This window comes from Oncorhynchus clarkii, chromosome 1, assembly GCF_045791955.1.
Source record: "Oncorhynchus clarkii lewisi isolate Uvic-CL-2024 chromosome 1, UVic_Ocla_1.0, whole genome shotgun sequence".
Taxonomy (NCBI): domain Eukaryota; kingdom Metazoa; phylum Chordata; class Actinopteri; order Salmoniformes; family Salmonidae; genus Oncorhynchus; species Oncorhynchus clarkii.
In genome coordinates, this window is record NC_092147.1 from 63,805,994 (window position 1) to 63,832,434 (window position 26,441).

Below are 26,441 nucleotides of genomic sequence, written 5' to 3' on the forward strand. Positions count from 1 at the left end.
GATGCAGTAAAGACGGGTGTACTACTTTATCATATTGGATGATAAATATCCGAGCTATGACAAGCTAGAAGTTAGTCTACTAGCGCAAGTCGGATTGGTTGCTGCCTCTCCCTCCCTTTTGGCTTCTGTTTCACTCGCTCACAGTACACATACCGCAAGGCAACCTCCCTCGTCCTGTATTGGCTATGGTTAATCGAATATCTTACAAATTGACTTTTTTGCTGCTTCCCTCAATCTTATGCGACCACATCTATATATGGAACTGGTCGTCCTCGAGTCCGTTCGGAACGGGTCTCTATATTGAAAAATGTGTGTTGTGCATATTTTTCCTGTTCAGAAAGCCCCAGGTCCATTTCGGAATGGGTCCACATTTTTTTAACCTCTACTTGAGGCCCAACATGACAGTCCCTGTCACAACAAACAATGCCAGGAACATTGTGAATAATGTCACAAACTGTTTTTGGGCCACAAATAGTATGCTTTTAAATTGGTCTTATTTGCCAAATAAACAAAATATTACAGTAACAATTTTCCGTAACCGTAAATCGTGACCCCAAAACCCCAATATGTACCGAACCGTGGGTTTGGCGATCCGCTACACCACATACAATGTTAAGTATTAAGTCAGGGTCAAGGTTCAGGGAAAGTCCATAGGGGCTGTTGTGTAGATGACCAACACCAGGTCACAGAGCTTTCATCCCAGAGAAAGAGCAGAATTAGTACTATTCATTCCATTAAACTAGGATGTAAAATATGTGTGAAACTTAGTGTATTACAGTTGAGATGTGGCATTTAAAATGCACTTGAAAAACAAGTTGGCCTGGGATGAAAGGGTGTGTTGTTGTTGGGGATTATTTTGTAGTGGGTCTGATTTTTATAAACGTGTGAAAATGAGAGAGGACTAGGGTCCTTATTTGGAGCAGTGCTAAAAGATGCCTGTCCAAATCTCTGGCTTTAGAGGGGATAATCCAAACCAGGTTGTGTGATGAAACTCAAGAGGGTGTGTGGAATTCTAGAAGTACCCCGTTCTCATTCCCACAGAGCTGCCCCTAGGGCTGGTATGGTGATACTATTACCGCCACACTGGCGGTCACGAGTCATGACCGCAGTCAAATTCCACGTCGCCGTTGAGTCATTATAACTGGGCTTCTCCAAAACTGCGTTCTGATGCCGCGGATGGTCATTAGTAGCCTACCAGACTTGCAAAGACCAGTCGCTAGTGGCCTGGTACTCAGCGTTCTTGTCCCCCTAATCAATGCAATCAAAAATCAAATCAAACACTTCATGAGAGCCCTAGCATTAAGAGTTCGAACGGAATAGGATCGCTTGTTTTGCAGCGAGATCCAGCTCATCATGGCTGGTTGCTGAATAGATTGAAATAAGTGTTCCTATAAGCCCAAGCCCATGTTGCGCAACATTTCCATAGGCTTTGCAATTGCGTAAGAAAGCAGTTTTGATGGCCTCTATTAAAAAGAGGAGGGTCCCACCCGTTTTCTACAGGCTTGCTATATCTATTTTTCAACTTCCTTAATATTAACCACATTTTTTCGTTTTACAACCGGAGTAGCTTACCTGGCTGGCATGAAAATTAACCGTGGGAAAAGCGTCCTCCGTTCGCTATTCAAGTGCATGCAGATGCCAAGTCTTTTATACCACCTGCCCCTGTTCTGACCGGTGCATGATCAAAACTAATTTCACACACATCATTTAGTATATGTAAAGACGTGATTACATTGAGAATAGTCTGACTGGTGAGAATATTAGCACTTGTGAATGATGCCCAGCGCGTGCCTCGATCACACCTCTGCAGCGTCGTTGCGTTTTGGTACACCAGAAGTACATTAATTTCCAATGGACCGCTGTGTCTGCCTCGCAGTGTTGCGTTGCAGAGGCAGTTGCGTTGCGTTCTGTGTGGTCCATACGTTGGATTTATCAACCGTATACTTCAAACTGTATGTATAGACGGCTTGGCAGCAGAAGGTGATTGTTGAACATCCAGATGCTGCTTACCATTTTGTGCAATGACACTGTAGGTGTGACCGGAGGCGTAAGGTAAGAAACCGCATGGATTTTTTGTTGTTGTGTAGCCCACAGACGTATGACATAGCCAGATCAGGGCCTAACATAAAGACGACTCAGAATATGCTATTTTGTTCTTCTGAAATAGGAAACATTTTCTTCATATCATGTTTCTTTAGATTTGCCTAAAATAAAGAATGGATTTTTTTGTGATGGTGTAGGCCATATTAAATGGTTTCATTTGACTTCTTTTAAATGTAGGTTTCCAAACGACCACATCAGTGTAGGCTATGCGTGGACCCAGAAAGTGCTAAACGTATTTATGCTAATTAAAGGTCAATTGCTGTGAGAACTGGCAGTTATTTGCGTGACAGTTACCGGCTGACAAAATTGTCATGACCACCACAGCCTTAGCTGCGCCCCCCCCAACCCCACCCCTCTGTCCCTCCCTGTGCCCTCTGTGCCACCCCAGGCTTGCATAGTGCCTGGGTCCAGCCTGTGGTAGAGACAGTGTAATGACAGGGCGAGGAGGCCTCAGCCTGCTCCACCCTGCTCTACCTCACCTGGTTTACCCCCACATGTTGACTAACTACACCAACACGTGTGGGCTGTGTTGATATGCTGTAATGTTATGACGGTTTAGTTAATTACATGACCACATGTCGTTTTATCTTGTAGCTAATCACTGACTTATCTGTTTTAATGCTAGTGAAATTCAAGACTAACTTCTGTGTTTGTTTACCTAACCAGAAATGTGTTATGTTCCCATACGCCACACCCTCTTTCTCTCTTCTCATGCCTCTCTTCCCTTCTACTCTCGCTCTACCTCGCTGTCGCTCTATACCGCTCTCTTATCCCAGGTGGAGGGGGTGGGCCTGTACTTCCGTCAGCAGCTCCTCCAGTCTCGTCACCGAGGGGCCTTTGAGCTGGCCTATGTGGGCTTTGTACGTCTCACTGACATGCTGCGCAGGTGAGTTAGAGAGACAGATAGAGCGTGCGCCCACAAACACACTATCTACATCAATACCAAAGTGCACACTTGGGAGGTGCAGCTGGGGAGGAATGTGCCCTCCTGTTGTGAAAAGGGCTGCTGTTTTTCCAGGGGCAGTGGACCAAGCTGGCCAGATCAAACAATCCACTGTGTAGGATGGGCGGAGGACAAGACACACACACACACACACCCCCCCTATCCTAGAGCCCAGTAGAACATACCAACCCAGAAACAAAACCGAGCTTCAAAAGCTTGGCAGTTAGGCACCCCATAACCAACAACCCCAAAACCCTATTCCGTGTATTTAATCCAGACTACTGTTTCCACCCTAGCACTCTGGCTCACAACACACACACACACACACACACACACACACACACACACACACACACACACACACACACACACACCCTTGTTCTGACACCAACCTACAAGAACATTCCCCTCATCAAATCACTCAGGCATTTAGATGTATTTATTCAGCATATGCGCTTCGCTTTTGAAAGGGCAAGATGTTCTCCAAAGCTTTTCAGGTTCAGGGCTTCGCTCTATGGCAGAAAATCGAACCGATAGGAGATCTGGTCTGGGAGCAGTTTTTAAACAAATAGAATAGAGCTGGGACAATAAACTTAAAATGACCGACACTGACATTGCCTTCCTCTTTCCGAAGCATCTGGCTTACTTACGTCTGTAATTTCCGGTGATTTAGCTACACAACGGTCCTGTAGATTGTTCTAAAACCATAGTTTGGTCAACAGTAATAGACTATACATTATATTGATTCCTGCCATGAAAGTATCTGCCTGTCCCCGTTTTGCTTTCGGCTGCTGATTCATTCTCTTGATCAGGTGATTCCCTGATCCACCTCTACGCAGACGGCACCATTCTGTATACATCTGCCCCTTCTTTGGACAGTGTTTTAACTAACCTCCAAACAAGCTTCAGTGCCATACAACACTCCTTCCGTGGCCTCCAACTGCTCTTAAATGCAAGTAAAACTAAATGCATGCTTTTCAACCGATCGCTGTCCGCACTACTAGCATCACTACTCTGGACGGTTCTGACTTAGAATATATGGACAACTACAAATACCTAGGTGTCTGGCTAGACTGTAAACTCTCATTCCAGACTCACATTAAGCATCTCCAATCCACAATGGAATCTAGAATCGGCTTCCTATTTCGCAACAAAGCCTCCTTCACTCACGCCGCCAAACATACCCTCGTAAAACTGACTATCCTACCGATCCTCGACTTTGGCGATGTCATTTACAAAATAGCCTCCAACACTCTACTCAGACTGCATCCAGTTTGCTATCACTGCGCCATCCGTTTTGTCACCATAGCCCCATACACCACCCACCACTGCGACCTGTATGCTCTCGTCTGTTGGCCCTCATGACATATTCGTTGCCAGACCCACTGGCTCCAGGTCATCTACAAGTCTTTGCTAGGTAAAGCTCCGCCTTATCTCAGCTCACTGGTCACCATAACAACACCCACCCGAAGCAAGCGCTCCAGCAGGTATATCTCACTGGTTATCCCCAAAGCCAACGCTTCCTTTGACCGCCTTTCCTTCCAGCTCTGCTGCCAATGACTGGAACCAATTTGAAGTTGGAGACTTATCTCCCTCACTAACTTTAAACATAACCGATCGCTGCAGCTGTACACAACCCATCTGTAAATGGCCCATCCAACTACCTCATCCCCATATTGTTTTGATTTACTTTTTGCACACCAGTATTTCTACTTGCACATCATTATCTGCACATCTATCACTCCAGTGTTAATTAGCTAAATTGTAATTACTTTGCTACTATGGCCTATGTATTGCCTTACCACCTCACGCCATTTGCACACACTGTATTTAGACAGTGTATTGTTCTGCTGTATTATTGACTGTATGTTTACTTATTCCATGTGTAACTCTGTGTTTGTGTCGCACTGCTTCGCTTCATCTTAGCCAGGTCGCAGTTGTAAATGAGAACTTGTTCTCAACTGGCTTACGTGGTTAAATAAAGGTCAAATAAAAAATACAAATTCCCTCTCCTCACTGTGCGCACGGAGGAGGGAGAGATGCGTTCTGAGAAGTGCAAGCATATTGCTTAAAATGCTAAAAAGACAGTTTTCAAAGCAACTACTGCTCTAGTTACAGAAAAGAGTCACAGCTTTCTGTGAGTATGTCATGTGTTTCTCACCTCTTAATGTTGAGTTCGTGGCACCACTTTACAACCAGAGTAGGCTGAAGTAAGTAGATTTGATGCGCCCGCAGAGCCGAGCGGAATGCGCCATTTGCTGCCTACATCAAGTAGCCTCGACCAAGAGCTGGAAAGTTTGATCTACATTTACTGATCAATTTAATCAATTAGCCTACATGGCTAGCAGCAATGTATTTAGCGTTTGAAATCTAGTGAATTGTCTTAAGTTCCCACTTCCTCAGGTGGTTAACAATATAGCCTATACCCTGGGGTCTCCCAACAGATCGGTCACTAGCTACGAGTAGCTCGCAGCCCACCTGAGCAGCTCGCAAAACATTTGTTATTCCACCGCAAACTGTCATGATCAAATATCACAAGTGTCAGACACCTTAAGCTCCCGCCTACTATCCAATCAAATCCACATTGACATGATTGCAGCCCTAGTTAAGCACAATTGGATTAAAAAGTAAAACATCTGGCAATTAATTTCTAGCACTGTTTCCCTTGTATGTCTGTGTGGTTCATTTACTTTGTGTAGGCTGTTAGTGATAATGGTAACTGTCTTCAGGGTAGACAGACTTTCCCCAAAACCTTCTCAATTTACATGTCAACTGCAAAGTACCTGGCAGAATAATATCATGTTTGTTTGTATCATTCAGGTGGGCTTTTGTTTGCAAACTCTTGCAAAATGCACAATTTAAAGGGTTATTTTTCAATTTATTTTGCCCTCAAATTGTCTTCTGATGTTATTTAAGCATTGACATGGGCTCAGAAATGGAATTGTTCCTCTGTAAATAATTGTAATTTTTAGAGTGAAAAACAAAAACATCCAAAACCAGGAAAAATACAACGGAGAAAACGGAATCTCGGGAAAATATAGAGTGCCTATTTGAAAGCTATGGGAAAATGAATAAGTAGCTCAGGGCATGTTTCCTAATTTAAAAGTAGCTCTCACGCTAGAAAAGGTTGGCGAGCCCTGCTATAGGCCAGTATGCACAAATATGTCGGCAAATTCTCTGACGAGTCGAGCCTAAATGGTGTCATTCTGGGTCCTGTTTTGACAGGTCGAGCATCAAAATATCAATCATGCATTACCTGGATGTGTTGGATGAAATAGCTGACTTTTTTGAATCGTAGGCTGCCATTTGAATTGTCTAACTTGTCACTGGAAAAATGTGTCTAGAGCCCTGTCGCAAATATTAACCAACTGTCCGTTAAACATGTTTTTTTGTTGTTGTTGTGTTTTGTTATCATACAAAATAGTGACATTTATCGTGATATGACTTAATGTTAGGTCTGATAAACTATTCTGGAACAGCAATACACTCTGTCAGAGACATGACTAAAGAACCGCAACGTAGTCGCTGTTAGGATTTTAGTGAAACAATGTTTTTGTGTGAGTGCATTATATACATTATATTATATATATACATACAGGATATTTGCAAGATATTATGTGTTCGTGCGTGTGTTCTGTAAATGTTTTTGACATCGCCGTTCAGCCGTGGCTAATTAAGAGCCTCTAATGAGATTTTTTTTTGTTCGTTTTTTTGTTAGGAGTGGAAGCAGAACCCTGCAGCAGCTGCCTGGTCGCTGGCTCACGGAGGTCCTACAGGAGGTCAAGTCCAGCGACCCCTCCTCCAAACTGTGTGCCACGCGCCGCAGCGCAGGCATCCCATTCTACATCCAGGTGTGTGTTTATGTTTGGAAAGGAAATTCTTGGCATGCCTCTAAAGCACATATGTCAGAGTCAAGGCCCGCGGGCCACATCCGGCCCGCAAGAAGGTTTTTTACGGCCCCTGGGATGATCTTGATTTATTATTAGAACCGGCCCGCAGCAAGCCGGCAGCCCGCAGATCTTTTACACGCACCAATACTACATTTCCCACAATGCAAAGGTGACGCACCGAGCAGTAGGCTGCTTCATTTCAATATTTATTGGCACAGCAGTCGTCAGCATCACAGTAAAATTAACTTTCAGATACCCATCAAAAATGGCAAAACGGAAGGTGGATACTGAGAACCGGGGGTTTCAAACAAGGTGGGAGTCGGAGTATATGTTCACGAAGGTAGCTGGAAAACCTGTGTGTCTTCTGTGTGGAGAAAGTGTGGCGGTACTGAAAGAGTATAATCTGAGACGACATTATGAAACGAAACACGCGGACACACACGCGGACGCAACTGTCAAGGCCAGTTTTATTTTGGCAGAAGAGATCGCTAAATCAGCCCGGCCATTTACGGAGGGGGATTTCATCAAAAACTGCATGATTAAAGTTTGTGACGAAGTTTGCCCAGAAAAAAGGCAACTCTTTTTAAATGTGAGTCTGAGCAGAAACACCATTGCCGAGAGAGTAGACCAGTTGTCCATCAATCTAAAAGAGCAGCTTGTGAAAAAGGGAAAAGATTTTATTGCATATTCCTTGGCTGTGGATGAGAGCACCGACATTTCTGACATTGCCCAGTTGTCAATTTTCATCCGCGGAGTGGACTCCAACCTAAGCGTGACAGAGGAGTTTTTGGCTTTACGTCCTATGCATGGCACAACTACGGGGCATGATTTGTATGAAGAGGTGTCAAGATGTGTAAATGAGATGGAGCTGCCTTGGGAAAAACTCGTGGGTTTGACAACCGACGGAGCACCTGCGATGTGTGGACACAGGAGCGGACTGGTGGCGAAGATACGGGAAAAGATGCAAGAGGAAAACGCGACAGGTGAGCTGACAGCTTATCATTGTATCATACACCAGGAAGCGTTGTGCGGTAAAGCCTTGAAAATGGAGCATGTAATGAGCATCATCACGCGCACAGTTAACTTTATCAGAGCCAAAGGTTTGAATCACCGCCAGTTCAAGGCATTTCTGACGGAGTTAGAAACGGAGCATGGTGATTTGCCTTATCACACAGAGGTGCGATGGCTAAGCCAGGGAAAGGTGCTTCAAAGATGTTTCGAGCTTCGTGAGGAGATTTGTCTGTTCTTGGACAGCAAAGGGAAAGACACAACACAACTCCGAGACGAAATGTTTCTGTGTGAAATGGCTTTTCTGTGTGACATTACGAGTCATCTGAATGCAATAAACTTGCAGCTGCAGGGTCGGGATCGTGTCATCTCTGATATGTACAGTACAGTGAAGGCATTTAAAACCAAACTGACTCTGTGGGAGACGCAGATGCGGAAAGAAAATTTGAGCCACTTTCCCAGCTGCCAGACCATGAAAGAGAAGCTCTCTACCAGTGCGTTCCCGAGCACACAGTTGGCTGATAAAATAGGTATGCTTGCCGCTGACTTTCGACGCCGATTTGCTGACTTTGAAGCACAAAAAAGCAGGTTGGAACTGCTCGGTAACCCATTTGCTGTTGACGTGGAAAGCTCACCACCAAACCTCCAAATGGAGTTGATTGACCTCCAATGCAATGATGCACTGAGGGCAAAATATGCGGCAGTGGGTGCTGCGGAGTTCGCCCGTTTCCTCCCCGGCACAATGCCCCAGCTGCGCATCCAGGCTGCTCAAACGTTGTCTATGTTTGGCAGCACATACCTGTGTGAACAACTGTTTTCTTTGATGAACCTGAACAAAACATCACACAGAAGTCGACTTACTGCTGAACACCTCCACTCAATTCTGAGGATTTCTTCAGCTCAGAGCCTTACCCCGAACATTGATGAACTTGTGGAAAAGATGGGACACCACCAAGTATCACCCTCAACCTCAAACAAGTGAACATTACTGTGCAATCACATATTTAGAGTTTTTACTCAGTTCAAGTTTAAAAGTTAAAATTTAATATTTGTTTTCACTGCATGTTACTTCTCCTTAAACAAAGTGTTGTTTTTGATTAATAGATTTTTGCACTTTATTTTTTTGTATTTCAATCCAATTATATTTTAAAAATATTTCAGTTGAGTGGATGATAGAAAATTGCTATTATTGTTTTTTCTTTGAAGTAAATTTAGCCCACTTTTGCTAAAATAGAAAATATAGTCTACTGATGGTGCCTTGAATACCGGTTTCTTTCATTTAATGTTCATGTTATGGGGATATTTATATAAAGGAAATTTGTCTTTTGTGTCTGTTGAAAATTAAAGATTACTGACAGAGCCATAAGAAAATATTGCTTTATTTATCTGATCATATTGTAATATATTTGTTAGGTTTTCAGTAGGTTCAATTAGGTTCACTAGACTATATGCGTCATTTAAACATTTTTCAATGAACATTCGAACAGTCCGGCCCTCGTCTTGTAGCTGATTTTTTTATTTGGCCCTCCGTCCATTTGACTTTGACACCCCTGCTCTAAAGCATTCATGCCACTAAAGCAGTCATCCTTCTCTGTCTCTCTGTCTGTCTCTGTCTGTCATTATCACATATTAGAGGGGGGAGAGGGACACTTTAGGGAGAGCGGTGGTCGGGAGGGAGGACGTGGACTGCGGGAGAGGAAGGGAGAGAGATTGAAGATTAAGTAGGTACTGTGAGGTAGCAAGAGAAGAGGGTGATATTAGGGAGAGGGTAAAGAGAGGAGGCTGATCTCTGCACCTTGGCAGGCTTGTGCATTCCATTCCTGCGGTGAAATCCGGAAAGGCTGCTGGCCTGGGACAGACGTCACAGGAACCAGCCCAGACCCTCTGCCCCCAGGCCAGAGACACAGCTGTCTCTCATCAGCACCCACAGCCGGCCAGCACGCGGATGATGTCACAACGCCAGAGGTGTTTGTACAAAGGCTTGTGTTACTTAATGACTGTAGTGGCAGTGATCCCAATTCTGATCCTTTGCCTAATTTAAGGGCAAAAGAGCTGATCTATTGGTTAAAACACCAATTAGTGCTACAAAAGTTCAGAATTATTTTTCTTGTCTCTTTTCCCTCTTCTGCACCAATGGCAACACAGTGGAGATCTGTCAGAGGGCCGCTATTCCATGAACCAGTTACTTCCTGATTAGTGCTGCTGCTGAAGGAAAGGATGCTTTTATAATCCAGACTATTGGCATGCAGGCTGACGCACCATCTGTGGCCTGTCTGACCTCATTTTGTCGGTCTTGTCTCCTGTCCAGGCCCTGTTGTCATCCGAGCCCAAGTCGTCCAGCTGCAGCCTGCTGAAGATGACCATGAGAGAGCTGACCGCCCTGGCCATGCCCTCTCCTGACAGAGCCACTGACCAGACCACTGTCCCTCAGGTACCAAACACTACTGCTGAACACAGTTTGTCACCTGAGGCAACAATTACTGGAGGGATCACGCGTTACAATGGGAGAGTGGTTGTAATTGAATTCGGCTCTACCTGAGCTTGTCGATTTTGGAATCCTCCCTGGGTGACATTTTGAACCGTTTTGAGATTCTGAGCCTAGCACTGATTCAGTACAGTAACTATAGGCTAAGTGCCTGTACTGTATCCCAGGGGTTGTGGGTTTCGATTCCCCCTGGGGCCACCCACACGGAAAATGTATGCTCGCATAACTAAGTCGCTTGGATAAAGGCCTCTGCTAAATATCAAATTGCATAATATACATTGTAGCGGTGACATGTATGATTGCACGTGCAGTATAGTGACGTCCCTGTTTGTCTCTCTAGGTTCATGCTCTCAACATCCTGAGGGCTCTGTACAGAGACACTCGTCTGGGGGAGAACATCATTCCCTTTGTCTCTGAGGGAATGCAGGCTGCTGTCCTGGGCTTCACCTCCCCTGTCTGGGCTGTGAGTCCCCCCCCCTTTCTCTCCACTCTGAATCTGTCCTGCAAGACGATACCACCCACTCCTCTTCGTCATCCCTCCCTCCCTCATCCCTCGTCTGACTGTCCTGCAACATGATAGCCTTCTGAATGTCATCTCTCTTCTTCCCCTTCTCTCTCCGTCTCAGGTGAGGAACTCCTCCACCCTGCTCTTCAGCACTCTGATCACGAGGATCTTTGGAGTGAAGAAAGGGAAGGACGAGCACTCCAAAGAGAACAGGTCTGGATCCCTAGCGAGTCTCCTAGACAACAGTTCTGACTGCAGTAGTAAAGCAGCAGTATCCCACACCTGCTTGCTCACCCTCAGTCCTTCTCTATTGGACCTTCGCTAACATATTTTAGTGCAAATCTCCCGTTGGCATTTATGCATGGTTTATACACAAAAGCCAAAGGGTATTGTGAGTTATGATTTGACCTTTGATCTCTACCTGGCATGTTGTGCTCTGCCCTGTGGATTCTCTCCCGTACCAGCAGGGGGCAGTGTGTCCACACCAGGCAGGCCTCCCCTCGGCCCCAGGTCAAAAGTCCTCAGGCCTACTCTACTCTCTCGTTCTCTCTTTGCTTGAAGAGTATGGCAGGAACATAGTTGAATGCTGCTATTCCCTGCAAGACTCTCACACTGTCTTCAGAGAGGATAGATGCTCTGCACTCTCCAACTCCCCTTCTGCTTTCCTTATCTTTTACCCCCGTTCTGCTCTTTCACTCTCTCATGCTTTTTCTCAGTGTGATATCCAGGACTCTTGGCTCTGGAATGATTTTGACATTTTTTTTCAATCTAGTCTAGTGCATGTAGGCTACATTGTACACCCATCTACAGATGGACATGCACGATCAGTGGCACACAATCACACAAAACAGACATGCTCTCTCTCTCTCCCCCCAGCATTACACCTCCACCAGTTGACAGCAAAGCTCCTGTTGTCTAGCACCGACCTCCCGCACCCCTACGCGCTCTCCAGTCATTGCTCCACTGGCCTTCACTTCTGACCTGTGTGTTTGTTACTGTGTGGGGGAGGGTAGTCTTTGACAGGACCCCTTGCAGCGCTCAGTCTGTTCACCCTCCGCCCTACTCGACTGTCATCAATCCCCACTCACTCCAGATGTGACCTCTGTACATACCCACAATGCAGTGCTTGGACGGTGGGGGGCGCTCGCTCGACTCTGTCCCGTGAAGGGCGAGATTATCTCAAGGCCATCAGACTGTTAAACAGCCACCACTAACACTGAGTGGCTGCTGCCAACACACTGACACTGACTCAACTCCAGCCACTTTAATAATGGGAATTGATGGGAAATGATGTAAATATATCACTAGCCACTTTAAACAATGCTACCTTATATAAATGTTACTTACCCTACATTATTCATCTCATACGCATACGTATATACTGTACTCTATATCATCGACGGTATCCTTATGTAATACATGTATCACTAGCCACTTTATACTATACTATGCCACTTTGTTTACATACTCATCTCATTTGTACATACTGTACCCGATACCATCTACTGTATCTTGCCTATGCTGCTCTGTACCATCACTCACTCATATATCCTTATGTACATATTCTTTATCCCCTTACACTGTGTACAAGACAGTAGTTTTGGAATTGTTAGTTAGATTACTTGTTATTACTGCATTGTCGGAACTAGAAGCACAAGCATTTCGCTACACTCGCATTAACATCTGCTAACCATGTGTATGTGACAAATAAAATTTGATTTGATTTGATTTGATTTGATTTGATTAGCCGCCGAGGACAGCTCCGAGCGAGTGCCTCGTCAGAACACTGCATTGTGGATATGGACAGAGAGGTCACATCTTGAGTGAGTGGAGATTGGAGAGAGAGAGAGAGGGGGGGGGGGAGCGAGAGAGAGAGCAAAAGGGTAGGTAGAGACTTGCTGAGGCTTAGAGGAAAGGGTTTGATTGCTTGTTTACAGTGATAGTCTTACAGTCCTGGGTTAAAAGCCCGTTCCTGTGTAGATGCTGTGTGTGTGATAGGGTTATTTTGAGCTCTTATCCACAGTGACAGGTACCCCTGGGGGCAGAGGAGTTGATCTGAAGACATTTTTTTCCTTCTCATGATGAAGTCCAATCAAGGTCGTTTTGGCCCGTCCAACCGCACAGTCTGTTTTCATTTAGTTTAATTTGCTTGTGTGGCCAGAAGCCTTCTGATCCCTCCGGGCCAAGTCAATTGTTTTTGGAGGTTTTTTATTTACTTTTTCGCTGTATGTTAGTCTGTCTCATGTTGTTGCTGTGTGCACGCATATGTGTGGGAGTGAGAAAGACGTGTGTGCTGTGTCTATACTACTCTTGTGTTCTGGGTCTGGCTCGTGTTATTACTGTGATTATTTGGCTGTGTGTTCTGGCTACAGTCGATGCGTTGTGACAGGCTGTCCACTCCAATGGCTGGCTGGTTGCTGGTCTGTTTGGTCAGACTGCTGTGTGCGTTTTGCCTGTGGTGTGTGTGTGTGTGTGTGTGTTGGGTTGGCTCCCATGGCTCCAGTGGAGGTGAAGTGTATCAGACCCGTCAGGCCAGCTGACCACTGGCCTGTGTGTGTGTGTTAGATTTATTTGTACGACGTTTGAATCTGAAGGTGATTGTTTGTTGTGTTTTATAATATGGTTATTTAAAAAAAAAAAAAAAATCTTATCCGTTCCGCGTCTGGATTTTATTTGGATAACACTCCTCAAAGTTCATAAAGAGACTTTTGCTCTGCAAACCCAAGCCAACAGCTACAGTATATCCGTGTTCTCAGTCTTCACCCTTTCTCTCTCCTGCTTTTGTTAAGTCATCATTGTTATTTTGTGAGGCCTGCTGTCCCCGGCAGGCAGATAAGACGGAGCTTGTCCTCAGACACCTTCCCCCCCACTGACCCTGACCTGGCTAATCTGCCCAGACATGACCTTTAACCTCTGACCCCATGGAAGGGTCGAGTGGAGGAGTGAGACGTCCCACTGAGAGGGCCTCATTATGGAGGGAGAGAGGGAGGAGAGGCGAGGCCTGTCTGTCTACTGTTACAGTCCTCTGCCATCTCCAAGGCCCTCTTCTTCGAATACTTAGAAGTGCAAGTCAATCTTGTAGGTAGCCGTGTTTTATCTCCCTGTGAGATAGCTGACATCGTAGAAAAGCCTCAAGGCTTACAGAAGGAAGACGAGTCGTACCGTTGCAAGGGGTTAGTGTGTGTGCATTTGCGCAGCCGCGTGCGCTTGTGCATGTGTCTAGAGGTCAAAGGTGATTTACGTGAATATATCAGAGGCCTGCAATCGACCGGTTTTGTAGGCATGTCCTCGTCTGCTCTACCGTTTTATGTGTTTATGCCGTTCAGCCTGGCAGGAAGACTACGTTAACAATAAGTGAAAGAATACAGGTCTTTGTGCAACATGTAACTTCTACCCCGTTGGCCCACCTCAGTCGCAAACGGGGGAGCGTTTTCCGTGTTGCGCGTTGACGCTGCCACCACATGCGGGCCCCACCGACACAACAGATACACCTCGGTACCTCGACGGTGCCCCGGCTCTCACTCGGACCAGGCCTGGTGGGGAGGGAGGGAGGAAAGGAGAGAGGGATGTATCCCTTTCGGGGGGGGAAAGTATTTGTCGCAGTTTTGGCCGAAGTTTATGTGAGCTCTGCTCTTTACGTTGTTGGGTAACGCTGTTTGGCTTTGCAGGCTAACCTAACCGTTCCGTCCCCTTACGTTTCAGGGCACTTGATTTAGACGTTAGGCTTTTACAAAAAAATATTGGCTTGACGTGAATGGTGGCATTTAGCTTTTGGAGATTACACTGCCAAAGTTCAATGTTGTCAGTTTATGCATAGAATGCCGTTCACATGCAGGAATGCACACTTTTCCCCCTCACACACACACTACCCCCCTCCAAACACGCACATAAAGTGACCAAGTCAGACTAGTGTCCACAGTACATTTATTTCCAGACACGCTGCTTGCCTTGCCTGTCTTGGGGATAAACAAACGATGCAGGCTGAAATGAAGTGTGTTTCCCTCTGGGTCTGGGGTGGTTGCTAGTTGGCATGAGCCTCCTGAGAAGCCGACCCTGCTGGCCGGCTCCTAATTAGCTTTTTATTGGCTTGTAATGCTTTGAAATGGAAGGAAGTGGTTTAGAAGCCAGACAGCGCTGGAGAGGTTGTTTTCTTTCTCTATACAAGTGTGTTTCTCTCTCTCTCTCTCTCTCTCTCTCTCTCTCTCTCTCTCTCTCTCTCTCTCTCTTTGCTTTTCTCTGCACAGGGAACTTATGTAATTATCAAATGGTTTACAGAGCTGGGTAGGGTGCACCCACTGCTGATGTTACACAACTGTTCAAATAAGACAGATGTATTTAGTATGTGGCTGAAGATGTTTTACTGTACACAGATACATCAGTTGAAATACTCCTGTACAACATCTCTCCTCCTCATCCCTCTTTCCTTCTCCCTAGGATGACGGGCCGGGAGTTCTTCACTCGTTTCCCGGCGCTCTATCCCTTCCTCCTGAGCCAGCTGGAGGAGGCTGCAGCGTCGGTGGACAGGTGAGAGTTAAGGTTCAAGCTACGCCGAGAGGGACGTTCATGTCTGATTCACACTACAGAGCCATGCCGAGAGGACGAGCTGAGCTGTGCTGGCCTGGTTCCACATCCACCAGAAAGTTACTTGAATTTGATGGAAAATAAAATCCAATATACAAGCCAGCACAGTAATACTGTGAGCTCCACATTATTTACCATTTATTTCTGATCGACAGTAAATAATCTGAAACACAATAGAAAAGGCATCCAACAAATGTGTAGAGTCACAAGCTTGATGTAGTCATTGCGTGTTAGGAATATGGGACCAAATACTGAACTTTTTACTACTTTAATACACATAAATTAACTTTTGGTGTATTGTGTAGTGTGCTGCAAATTCTAAGCAGTTCATCCGATTTGGATGGAAATACCCTCAAATTAAAGCTGACAGCCCCCCCCCCCCCCCACCATTGGACAGCACAGCAGCCTTGTCTTCTCCTCCTCTTCTCACCCTCCTCTGGTTTCTGTGGGACCCTAAATGAAACCCTTGCTTCATTAGGCCCGTGAAGCTCGTTAAGGCTATTGGCCGGGCTGATGGACAGTTTCCTGGGAGAGATGGAGCGATTCGGAGGAGGAATGGGCAGACTCCTCCACTCTCTGGAAGAGTCTTGGCCTTCTTATCTCTACCAGTTAGCTTCCCCCTAAAAGCTTTTGGACTGTGAACAGGCTCTCCAGTCAATGTAATCTTAATATGGATCAAATTAATTGGATGCTTTTTCAGACTCTCTTCCTCCCTCCCTCTATATTGTTCTCTCTCTTGTTCTATCACTCTCACCTTTCACTCCCAGTCCCCCCATTGCCTCTCGTAGAAGTCATTAAGTTTGCCACGAAACTAAACCCTCGGCCCCCTCAACCTCCAAATAGAAAGACCGGGGCTGTAAACTTCTCTCAGATGTGTACCGTCTGTTTAGGTCATATAATACAGTCAGTCGGTGATGGAGCAGAGCTGGGTCGTCTGCTCTGTGGAGCCCGTACAGGGCGCGGTGCAGTGCTTCACAGTAAGAGGCGTGACAAACCAGAACTTCCCAGGCCCAACTCCATCCAGACCCATCTCTTCTCTTCTGTTAACCTGCCCGCTTGTCAGTCCTACTCTGACATCAGGGTAATTTGCTAGGCTCGTGCATTCTTTTACCCCCCCCCCCTCTACCCTCACTTTCTCTTTCCTCTCATTTCCTGTTACCCTTTTTTCCCCCTCCCCCTTACCTTTCATCTCCATCACTCCCCCTCTCTCTCTGTCCCTCTCAATCCCTCCATCTCTTGTAGTGTTGTCATGACACCAGAATTTTGACTTCGATGCCAGGTTTAGTATCATAATACTCGATGCCACAACGATGCTGAAACGATAGCAAAAAGATACGACAGCATAAAAAAAAGAGGCCACTTTAGCCAAAGTCACAGAATGGCACTTGATCCAGACAGAAACTCGGCTGCTGCTCTGTTCAATCGTTGGGCGTTTTAGTTCAACTACATTTGAATTGTCTCATGTCAACATTTTTCAGACAACTGTATATGCATTAATGAATCAATTATACATTCATACAGTCAATGTGGTTTTTCCCAATCTAACTACACAACAAAAATGGTAATCATGTATTGTAATAGTAAATCTCTGTTGATAAATTGTAAGTGGAGCCGGTACGGTGCGGGCCACAGTAAGGGTGTCGGCAGCGCGGGTTGACAGGCTTGCTCTGTGAGACAAATTAGTACCGAAATGTAAACACAATTACTAAACCACTCTTTCTCTATATTCAATTCAAATGGCATTATTGGGAAGCATTTGTTTGCATTGCCAAAGCAAGTGAAAATAGATAAACAAAAGTAAAATGAAGTGTAAACATTACACTCACAAATGTTCCAAAGGAATAGTCATTTCAAATGTCATATGTCTTTCTACAGTGTTGCAACGATGTGCAAGTAGTTAAAGTACGAAAGGGAACATAAATCAACATGAAATATGGGTTGTATTTACAATGGTGTTTGTTCTTCACTGGTTGCCCTTTTCTTGTGGCAGCAGGTCTCTCTCTTTCTCCCTCCGTCTCCAGCAGAGCTTCATATGTTAACAATTCCTCTCTGGTGCTACATGACATCACTCGTGGCCGTGCCTGACTGAAATCGGATGCTAAACACATTACGCAGGGCCGTAATTAGCGGACTGTAACGTTTCCTAATGCTTGGCCAGGCCATCCCAGAGGAGCCGGTGGGGGGGAGGGGGTTGTATTGTTGAATGGAATAATGAAAAGCATAAGGCCCAGCTGGCAGAGTGGGGTGGAAGGGGTTCTGGTTTGGGACCTTCTATGGCCTTTGCTTTCTTTCATCTACTTTTCTCTCTCTCTCTCTCTAGGTGTTTCAGATTGACATTGCCAACCATGAAATAGTTACCACTGGCTCACAGGGACGGTTTTTATTCGGAGTCGGGGAGAGCGTGGGGGGTGAGGGAGATGTAGGATTAGAGTGGAAGAGATACAGGGGCTAGTAGGAGAGATGGATTGAAATGGGAAGAAACTACAATAGAGGTGTATAAAGGTTGTCTGAACACAATAGCATGCTTGCACAATGAGCCTGTCACTCCAGATGGGTCATTGATAAGTAAATGAAGCTCACCGGCTCCCACTTTCTGCCCCCCCTTATTCTAGGGGATCCTTTTCTTGTTTTTCTTTGCTCTCTCTTTTTTTTAAATGACCCCACCCCGTCCATTTTCTTGCATGAAGGTGAAGTCGAATGTTTAATCTCGGCAAGCCAAAACCTAACCTCTCGTCTGGATACTGGATTTGCTTCTGGGACAGGAGGACGTTACTTTGGGACAAAAAAAAGCCCTTCCAACATTCCAACTGTGGGGGCACCTCTGTGACATCTCAAAACCAGTTCAAAACCAGCACACCGGAATCATCTTTGTGATGATCACAGCCCCATAAGACACAACATTTTTATGTTTCAGTCACGAGAGACCAAATGCTGTTAAATCCGTGTACCCCAAGTATTACAGATGGCGGATAATAACAAACTCTCTGTTCCAGTGACAGGGGTCAGGTGATTCTGCACCCCAGCCTGTTCCTGTTGCTGCTGGTGTTGGGGCGTCTCTTCCCCTCACCCATGGACGGGTCTTCTTCCCCCCTGGGCCTAGCCCCCTTCATGCCTTTCATCATCAGGTAAGGACACACACACAGCTATTGGATGTTAGAACTCACATGAGGTACTGTCATTCACTGTCCTCCTCCCACTGTGATTAGCTAAAGTCATACTCTTTTGGATCACACATGGGCCACAGTGTTTCGTTGATACTGTACACAATAAGGTAGGTCACCCAGTAGACGGTACCACACCGGAACAATGTCTTATCTACATCTAACCAACCATAGCTGTCCCCAACCCTAACGGTGCCAAGAATATACCTAATTTCTGGTCTATAAAGTGTTTATGACAGTGTTTAGCCGGGTGTGGAGGCTGCGTGCGTGTCTGTGAGTGTGTGTGTGTGCGCGTGCCAAAGGATGCATGTGTGAGGGTACTCGTGTACTCGCCACGTCTCACAGCGTTCCCAGATTCCCACTCCCTTATCTCTGCTGCTCTGACCGTGTCGTGGGGGGGGGGGGGGGTCCGGGCAGACTCATGGGAAACTGCGGATCGGCTCGCACATTCTTCTCATTTCTTGGAGCTGGAAGAAAAGGCGTAAAAATATTATTGGAACATGTTCCCCCGCAGCACCTGCAAACCGCCCAGGAGCCGGAGGCCACGCCCATCCATATCACAGTCGTAGAAGTATTTTTCCGCCAATAAAGTAGTACTCAGCAAAATCTGTACTAGTATTAAAATACAAGTGCAAGTCGATGTTTTTACGGGCTGGGGGACAGATGTCTTATTTAAGATGCTCTTTTGAAGAGGTACTCCCTTAGACCAGTGTAACCCCAAAAGTACTCTTCAACTTCTCCTTCAGCCCTAAATGAGTTGAATGAGGTATGTTTGCCCCAGGCTCCAACAGAAATGTGTGCTGTTGGGGCTACTCCAGGACTGGAGCTGGGAAACACTGCCGTAGACCATAAGTAGGCAGGGAGGACGAGGAGAGGAGGGCTGTGTGTGTTCGGTGCCTGGGACAGAGGGAGGACAGGGTCAGGGAGGACAGGGCCTTGAGGTTGGAATGCTCTGTGACCGGCCAGATAACGTTCAGCGGAGAAGCTGACGCACGCACACACACACACACTCCAAGTGCACACAGTTCCACTGTAATAACCACTGAATGAGAAAAAGCTGTCTGAAGACATAATGATACTCTCTAAGATGTTATGCAACAGGACACTGACCAAGCTGCTTTACTCTGTGAGTAGGGTCTCACTTTGTTGTGTTCTAGTATGTTTTATGGTGTTTGTCCTGAAAGATTTAAACCCCTATTTATTTTCCCCCTCGACGTAATGTATGCTTTGTGCTCAGTCACCTCTCTGGCTCAACTCCCTATGTTGCCTGATGGATAGAGGATTGCTGGTCTGGTACAGTGGGGGTTAACCGCTCCAAGGCCAGAGTGCTGGCTGGCTGGTTCTTGTCAGTGGAGGTATGCAGTGCACATCCCCCTCAAATGAAACCCACATGTTGAGGATGTTAAATATAGCAGGGCTCTGGCTGCTCTGGTTCAGGCCTTGTCTCTCTCTCTCTCTCTCTCTCCCTCTCTCTCTCCCCCAGGCGCATGTGGATGTGTCTGAGAGGGTGATAACGATCTGCCACCTCCTCCCCTACCTCCAGGACTTATCTCCACTCTTATCCCAGCAGTCTTAATCCACCTTTCCATCCCGATCTCCCGCTATCCGTCTCATCCCCAGCTCCCTTCCTCTGATTTGCCTCTCTCTGACCGATCTCACCATCTCTTGCGTTCCTCTATCGGCTCAGCCCTGCCCTCGTCAGTAAGGGTGATTGGGTCGCAATATTTCCCCCGTCCCTCCCTACCCGTGACTCCCTCCATCTGTGGAAGATGAACAGACTGTTTTCGTTCTCTCTCTCCCTCTCTTTGTGCCCCTGGCTGACTGGCACTGCTTCTGACTAACCTGATACCGTTTATCGTTTTTCCACTATCCAGACCAAGCGTCTCTGACTCTGCATGTCCTTCCTCCCTCCCTCTGTTCCTCCCTCTCTCTTTCTCGCTGTGGTCTCGTCTCCTCTGCCGATCTCATTTCACTGTAACAGTCAGTATCCATTCCTCCCTAACGGGCTCCATTAAGGCTCAGAGTGGAGCTAGTTTAGTGTTAACAGAGACAGTCGCTAGGGAGGAAACTGGACTGCCAGGACCCAAATGAGCCCCAGATGCCCCCACTGGCCCTCCCCTCCTCTGGGCTGGTGTTTAGAGCAGATCCCGTCCCCAGTCTGTGTCCTGACCCCCTGGAGACAGCTTCGGACGGCCCTGTTTCTAAAATTACACCCCTCCAAACGGTCATTTCCTCTACAAAGAGTTTTAATGGGACAAATTAGCACTGATCGTTAACATATGGGGCCCAAATGGGGCTGGGGGGGTTGATGAGGCAGGGGGCAGGCAGAGGGGTTGTTCATTAGGGTGTGTGTGTGTGTGAGAGAGAGAGAGAGACAGTTCAGAGCAGAGGAATTATAACTGTTGTATCTGTTTGACACAGGGCCTCTTGTTTCGGTCTGCGAGTTATGACACAGCAGGTGGAGGGCCATTTGTTGACAGTGTATGTGTGTGTGATTCTAGTGTATGGGTAGAGAAGGGGGAGGGACAGTTGTGGGGTTTGGAAATGTATCTTCCAGGCCAAGCTAACTCTCAGAGCAGCAGAACGTCTTAATTGAGACATTTCGTTCCATAAGCCGCCGCGGTGATGGATGGACGCTCCTCTGGAGTTGCCAGAGCGGCATGGCGAAAGGCTGTTTGTTTGGCTTGAGCCGCTCGTAAAGCACTCGGCTCCTCTGCGGCCCCGTAAACACACACACAGTGTGACGCAGCAGGCCCCGGCTACAAACAGCCAACGTCGCAGCAGCTCCCAGTCACCTCACCCTTAAATTCCCTTACCCCTAACTCTCCTACCCCGTAACTCTCCTGTCTTTCCTACCCCTCACCTCTTAACCCCCCCCGTGTTGGCTGGGGAACAAGATGCTGAAAAAGCCCCAGTGAGACTTGCTTCTCACCATTCAGACAATGCATGGAGGGGCCATGTCTGTCTGTTAATGTAAGTCAATCAGTCTGTCAATCGGTCCTCAAAAGTCAACCGAAAGGCCCTCATACCCACTTCCCTCACACGTCTCACCCATGTCCCGCCCATGCCGCCTCCATGCAAGCTTTGACATTGGAGAGGGACGGGCGGACCGTCACTAGTAAACAAGGCTAATTTTAGCAGGTGTTAAGGGTGACTGAACAGGGACCACATTCCCTGACACCTCATGTACAGTAGAGGACTGTGTGTGTGAAAGAGGGTCGTCCTGCTTCCCTGAGAGCTAGATAACGGATGTTTATTCAGTCTCCGACATCAATCCACTCATTGGTTTGGAGTTATTCTCATACAGTATACTGTTCACCCAAACACAGGGGTGTGTGTGGGCAGTTAGTATGGCTTTTTATAGAATCCTCCTCCTCTAACCTGCCCTGTTTGTTCCAGGTGTGGTCGTTCTGCGGTCTACCGGACCCGTGAGATGGCCGCCCGGGCCCTGGTCCCATTCGTCATGGTAACCCAGGTCCCCTCCACCATCCAGACTCTACTGGAGGACCTGCCTCTGGAAGCCGGGCCTAGAACCCAGCAGAACCACATCCACGGAATCCTGCTCCAGGTCTAGAACCAATTCCGCTCTCTGATACTGGCGACACACTGAAAAAAGACACCCACACCCACAGCGCTCAACACATCCTGTCAACACAGTGCACATCCCATCAGCCCCATTATCACACTGTGACAGTCCAGGGTAAATACATATTTAGTACTATCAACACATTCTGACAACACAACCAAACACTCACAGTAATATCAACACAGACTGATGAGTCATTGGCGCTGGGCTCACTCCTAATGGGACATGGGGGGACAGTGTGGCCCAAATCAGGGGTGGTGCAGAGTCAGGGGGAGGAATGAACAGCTTTGTTTAGTATTTTCTTTCCGTGATCTGACAGTTACGATTTGATAGTGGTTTCTTGTATTCAATACTGGCTGGGTTTCATGGAGGTCTATGGGATAGAGGGAGAGGAATGGGGAGAGAGCGATGGAAACTGTTAGGGGGGGTGAGCGGGAGAGAGAGAGAGAGGGAGGGAGCGAGGGAGCCAGAAAGAGAGCGATGGAAAGTGAGGGATGGCAGGGGATGTGCACTCCCAGAGGCTTATGTGAGGCTTTGGAGGAGCAGGGTTTGTTTTCTTTCATGTCATGGTGGTCATATGTGGAGCTTCCACAGATCTCTCTCTCTGTCTCTCTCTCTCTCTCTCTCTCTCTCTCTCTCTCTCTCTCTCTCTCTGTGGAAGATGACAGGGGGAGCCCTCTCTCTCTCTCTCTCTCTCTCTCTCTCTCTCTCTCTCTCTCTCTCTCTCTCTCTCTCTCTCTGTCTCTCTGTCTCTCTGTCTCTCTGTCTCTCTGTCTCTCTGTCTCTGTCTCTCTCTGTGGAGAATGACAGGGGGAGCCCTCTCTCTGTGGCCAGGGAGGAGAGAGAGGCGATGGGCTACATACCCACATCTATCTGTTTGCGTGCCTGCTCTTGCCTCTTTGCAGCCAGGCACTTCACTTCAGACGATTCACCACAGATATAGACTGGGCAGGAACGCAGCGTGTCAGGTCCCGCTTGGTATATCTGAATGCGGAGGGGTGTCTTTCCCGTGATGCGCCCCAGATAAACTGGAGAGTTTGGATATGCTGGGTCGTGTTTGGCTGGGGGGAGGGCCGGGGTTGTATGCAGGCGTAAACACTGTGGAGGAGAGAGGTAGAGATATACGGAGCGTACGTGTAGACCGGAGCATCACCCAGGGCCCACTAGATAGCGGAGATACTGCCGGCCTGTTTTTGCTGAAATGACGAGGACAGTGCATTCAGCTGCAGGGTATGGCTAATGTATGTTAATGTGTTCTGGCCACTGTCAGGGAGTCAGTTGGTGTGTGTAGCAGATGTGGGAGTCTCTTCTTCCCTATTGGAAAAACCTTCTTGGCTTTCATTTTTGAAGATTTAACATGTTGCTATCCAGAATGCCCCTTCTCACCTCCATCGACAGTGCACAAGCACACAGCATACCTGCCGAGACCCATCGATACCCACTACTAGTACATTGACCCACTCTTGCCGGCTTTCTCTCCCACACCCCTAGCTGTGTGACCTGCAGTGTCCTCAGGAGACGGTCCCCAGAGAATCGTGCATCAGCAGGCAGGTTAGAGTTTATTGGAGAGATGGGTATTTGATTAAAGCACCACAGAACACCGTGTTCGCCAGCAGCGCTCCGGTCTACCCAGTAAGTTTCTGTTGACGCAACCCGGGTTCCCCTGGACCTGCCTAGCGAGGAAACAGGCGGACCAGCACTAACAGAACATGACGTCCCTTCCTGCACGCTCCAGCGACGCCATGTAGGCCTGTCTACCCAGTACGCCTGGCGCGGTCAGTAGTGTTTTGAGGTTGTGCGGTGGGGAATTAATCCTTTTGTGTATTTTCACATCACAAATCCGGAGTTGAACTCTCTCATGGATTTTTATTTGGTATTTTTTTTAAAGGTTTTTGTAGCCTCAGCACTATTCTGTAGGAGACGGAAATCTGTACCCAGGCCTGTTTGTGCTGTCTTACCAAGTCCTATGGTTGACCATAGAGTTGGTTAGTTGGCAAGACAGCACAAACAGATCTGCGACCAGGCTATAGCTAGAAAGGGTCTGTAGGGAGTAGTACTAGTTCAGCACAAACAGATCTGGGACCAGGCTGTACTGTCGCTGGACAGGGTCTGTAGTGAGTCGTACATGTATGTAGGCTTGGGCGGTATACCACTTATACCAGGGTATTTGGAAATAGTCACTGGATGGTTTTTCAATACCTTTGAAACTGTTCATACATTTGAATATTTGTAGCTACTTTTTAAGTAAATACCTGCGGTTAACTTGTGCAATATGTTTCAGCTGTCGAAATGTTTCGTTATGAAGCTTACCGGTAGTATCCAGTCATGTGGTGTTTGTTTACAAGCACACAAGGACGATAGACTGGAGCCTTGTGAGTCACTCAATGTTTTGCAGCCCTCTCCAGGTATGGAATTCACAACTAAATGTTTGCCAGCTGGATATCTTATTCAGTTAGCTGTCTAAAATGTGCTCAATGCTCTGCAGTTGTACATTTTGGTTTGCTAATTTACTACAGTGGCAAGAAAAAGTATGTGAACCCTTTGGAATGACCTGGATTTTGGCATGAAGTCGCAACAATAGACAAACACGGTCTGCTTCAACTAATAACACACAAACTATAAGTTTTCATGTCTTTATTGAACACACCGTGTAAACATTCACAGTGCAGGGTGGGAAAATGTATGTGAACCCTTGGATTTAATAACTGGTTGACCCTCCTTTGTCAGCAATAACCTCAACCAAACATTTTCTGTAGTTGCGGATCAGACCTGCACAACGGTATTTTGGACCATTCCTCTTTACAAAACTGTTTCAGTTCAGCAATATTCTTGGAGTGTCTGGTGTGAACCTCTCTCTTGAGATCATGCCACAGCATCTCAATCGGGTTGAGGTCAGGACTCTGACTGGGCCACTCCTGTACTCCCTGTTCACTCATGACTGCACGGCCAGGCACGACTCCAACACCATCATTAAGTTTGCCGATGACAACAATGGTAGGCCTGATCCCCGATAACAACGAGACATCCTATAGGGAGGAGGTCAGAGACCTGGCCATGTGGTGCCAGGACAACAACCTCTCCCTCAACGTGATCAAGACAAAGGAGATGATTGTGGACTACAGTAGAAGGAGGACCGAGCACACCCCCATTCTCATCGAAGGAACTGTAGTGGAGCAGGTTGAGAACTGCAAGTTCCTTGGTGTCCACATACCAACAAACTAACATGGTCCAAGCACACCAAGACAGTCGTGAAGAGGGCACGTCAAAACCTATTCCCCCTCAGGAGACTGAAAAGATTTGGCATGGGTCCTCAGATCCTCAAAAGGTTCTACAGCTGCACCATCGGTTGCATCACTGCCTGGTATGGCAACTGTTCAGCCTCCGACCGCAAGGCGCTACAGAGGGTAGCGCGAATGGCCCAGTACATCACTGGGGCCAAGCTTCCTGCCATCCAGGACCTCTATACCAGGCGGTGTCAGAGGAAGGCCCTGAAAATGTGTCAAACTCCAGCCACCCATGTCATACACTGTTCTCTCTGCTACCACACGGCAAGCGGTACCGGCGCGCCAAGTCTAGGTCCAAGAGTCTTCTAAACAGCTTCTACCCCTAAGCCATAAGACTCCTGAACAACTAGTCAAATGGCTACTCAGACTACTCACATTGCCCCCCCTCCCCCTCTCCACACCACTGCCACTCTGTTGTCATCTATGCATTGTCAATTTAATTAACTCTACCTACATACTACCTCAACTAACCTGTGCCCCCGCACATTTACTCTGTACCGGCACCTCCCTGAATATATTGTTATTTTTTTACTGCTCCTTATTTGTTAATTTTATCTCCTATTCTTATCCATCTTTTTTGAAACTGCGCTGTCGGTTAGGGGCTCGTAAGTAAGCATTTCCTTGTAAGGTTGTTGTGTTCGGCGCATGTGACTAATAACATTTGATTTGATAGCCTTACATTCTTCTGATGAACTTGGGAATACATTCTCCTGTCGACGATAGCAAGCTGTCCAGACCCTTGAGGCAGCCCCAAATCATGATGCACCAACGTACTTTACAGTTGGGTTGAGGTTTTGATGTCGCTCTGCCTTTTTTTTTTTTTTTTCTTCACACGATTTTATGTTTCTTTCAAACAACTCAACTGTAGTTTCATCTGTCCACAGAATATTTATCC

General features: G+C 46.9%; 1 protein-coding gene across 2 annotated transcripts in view; it reads left to right on the forward strand.

Annotated features, from left to right (window-relative positions):
- The window catches only part of LOC139410405 (THADA armadillo repeat containing), a 104,073-nt gene that overhangs the window by 17,695 nt on the left and 59,937 nt on the right, over window positions 1–26,441 (forward strand). For both annotated transcript variants that reach the window (XM_071155797.1, XM_071155798.1), the window contains exons 22-29: window positions 2,880–2,989; window positions 6,765–6,897; window positions 10,253–10,375; window positions 10,770–10,892; window positions 11,056–11,147; window positions 15,369–15,458; window positions 18,509–18,640; window positions 22,076–22,244. In XM_071155797.1, coding sequence (XP_071011898.1) covers window positions 2,880–2,989; window positions 6,765–6,897; window positions 10,253–10,375; window positions 10,770–10,892; window positions 11,056–11,147; window positions 15,369–15,458; window positions 18,509–18,640; window positions 22,076–22,244 — 972 coding nt within the window. The remainder of the gene's footprint in view (window positions 1–2,879; window positions 2,990–6,764; window positions 6,898–10,252; window positions 10,376–10,769; window positions 10,893–11,055; window positions 11,148–15,368; window positions 15,459–18,508; window positions 18,641–22,075; window positions 22,245–26,441) is intronic.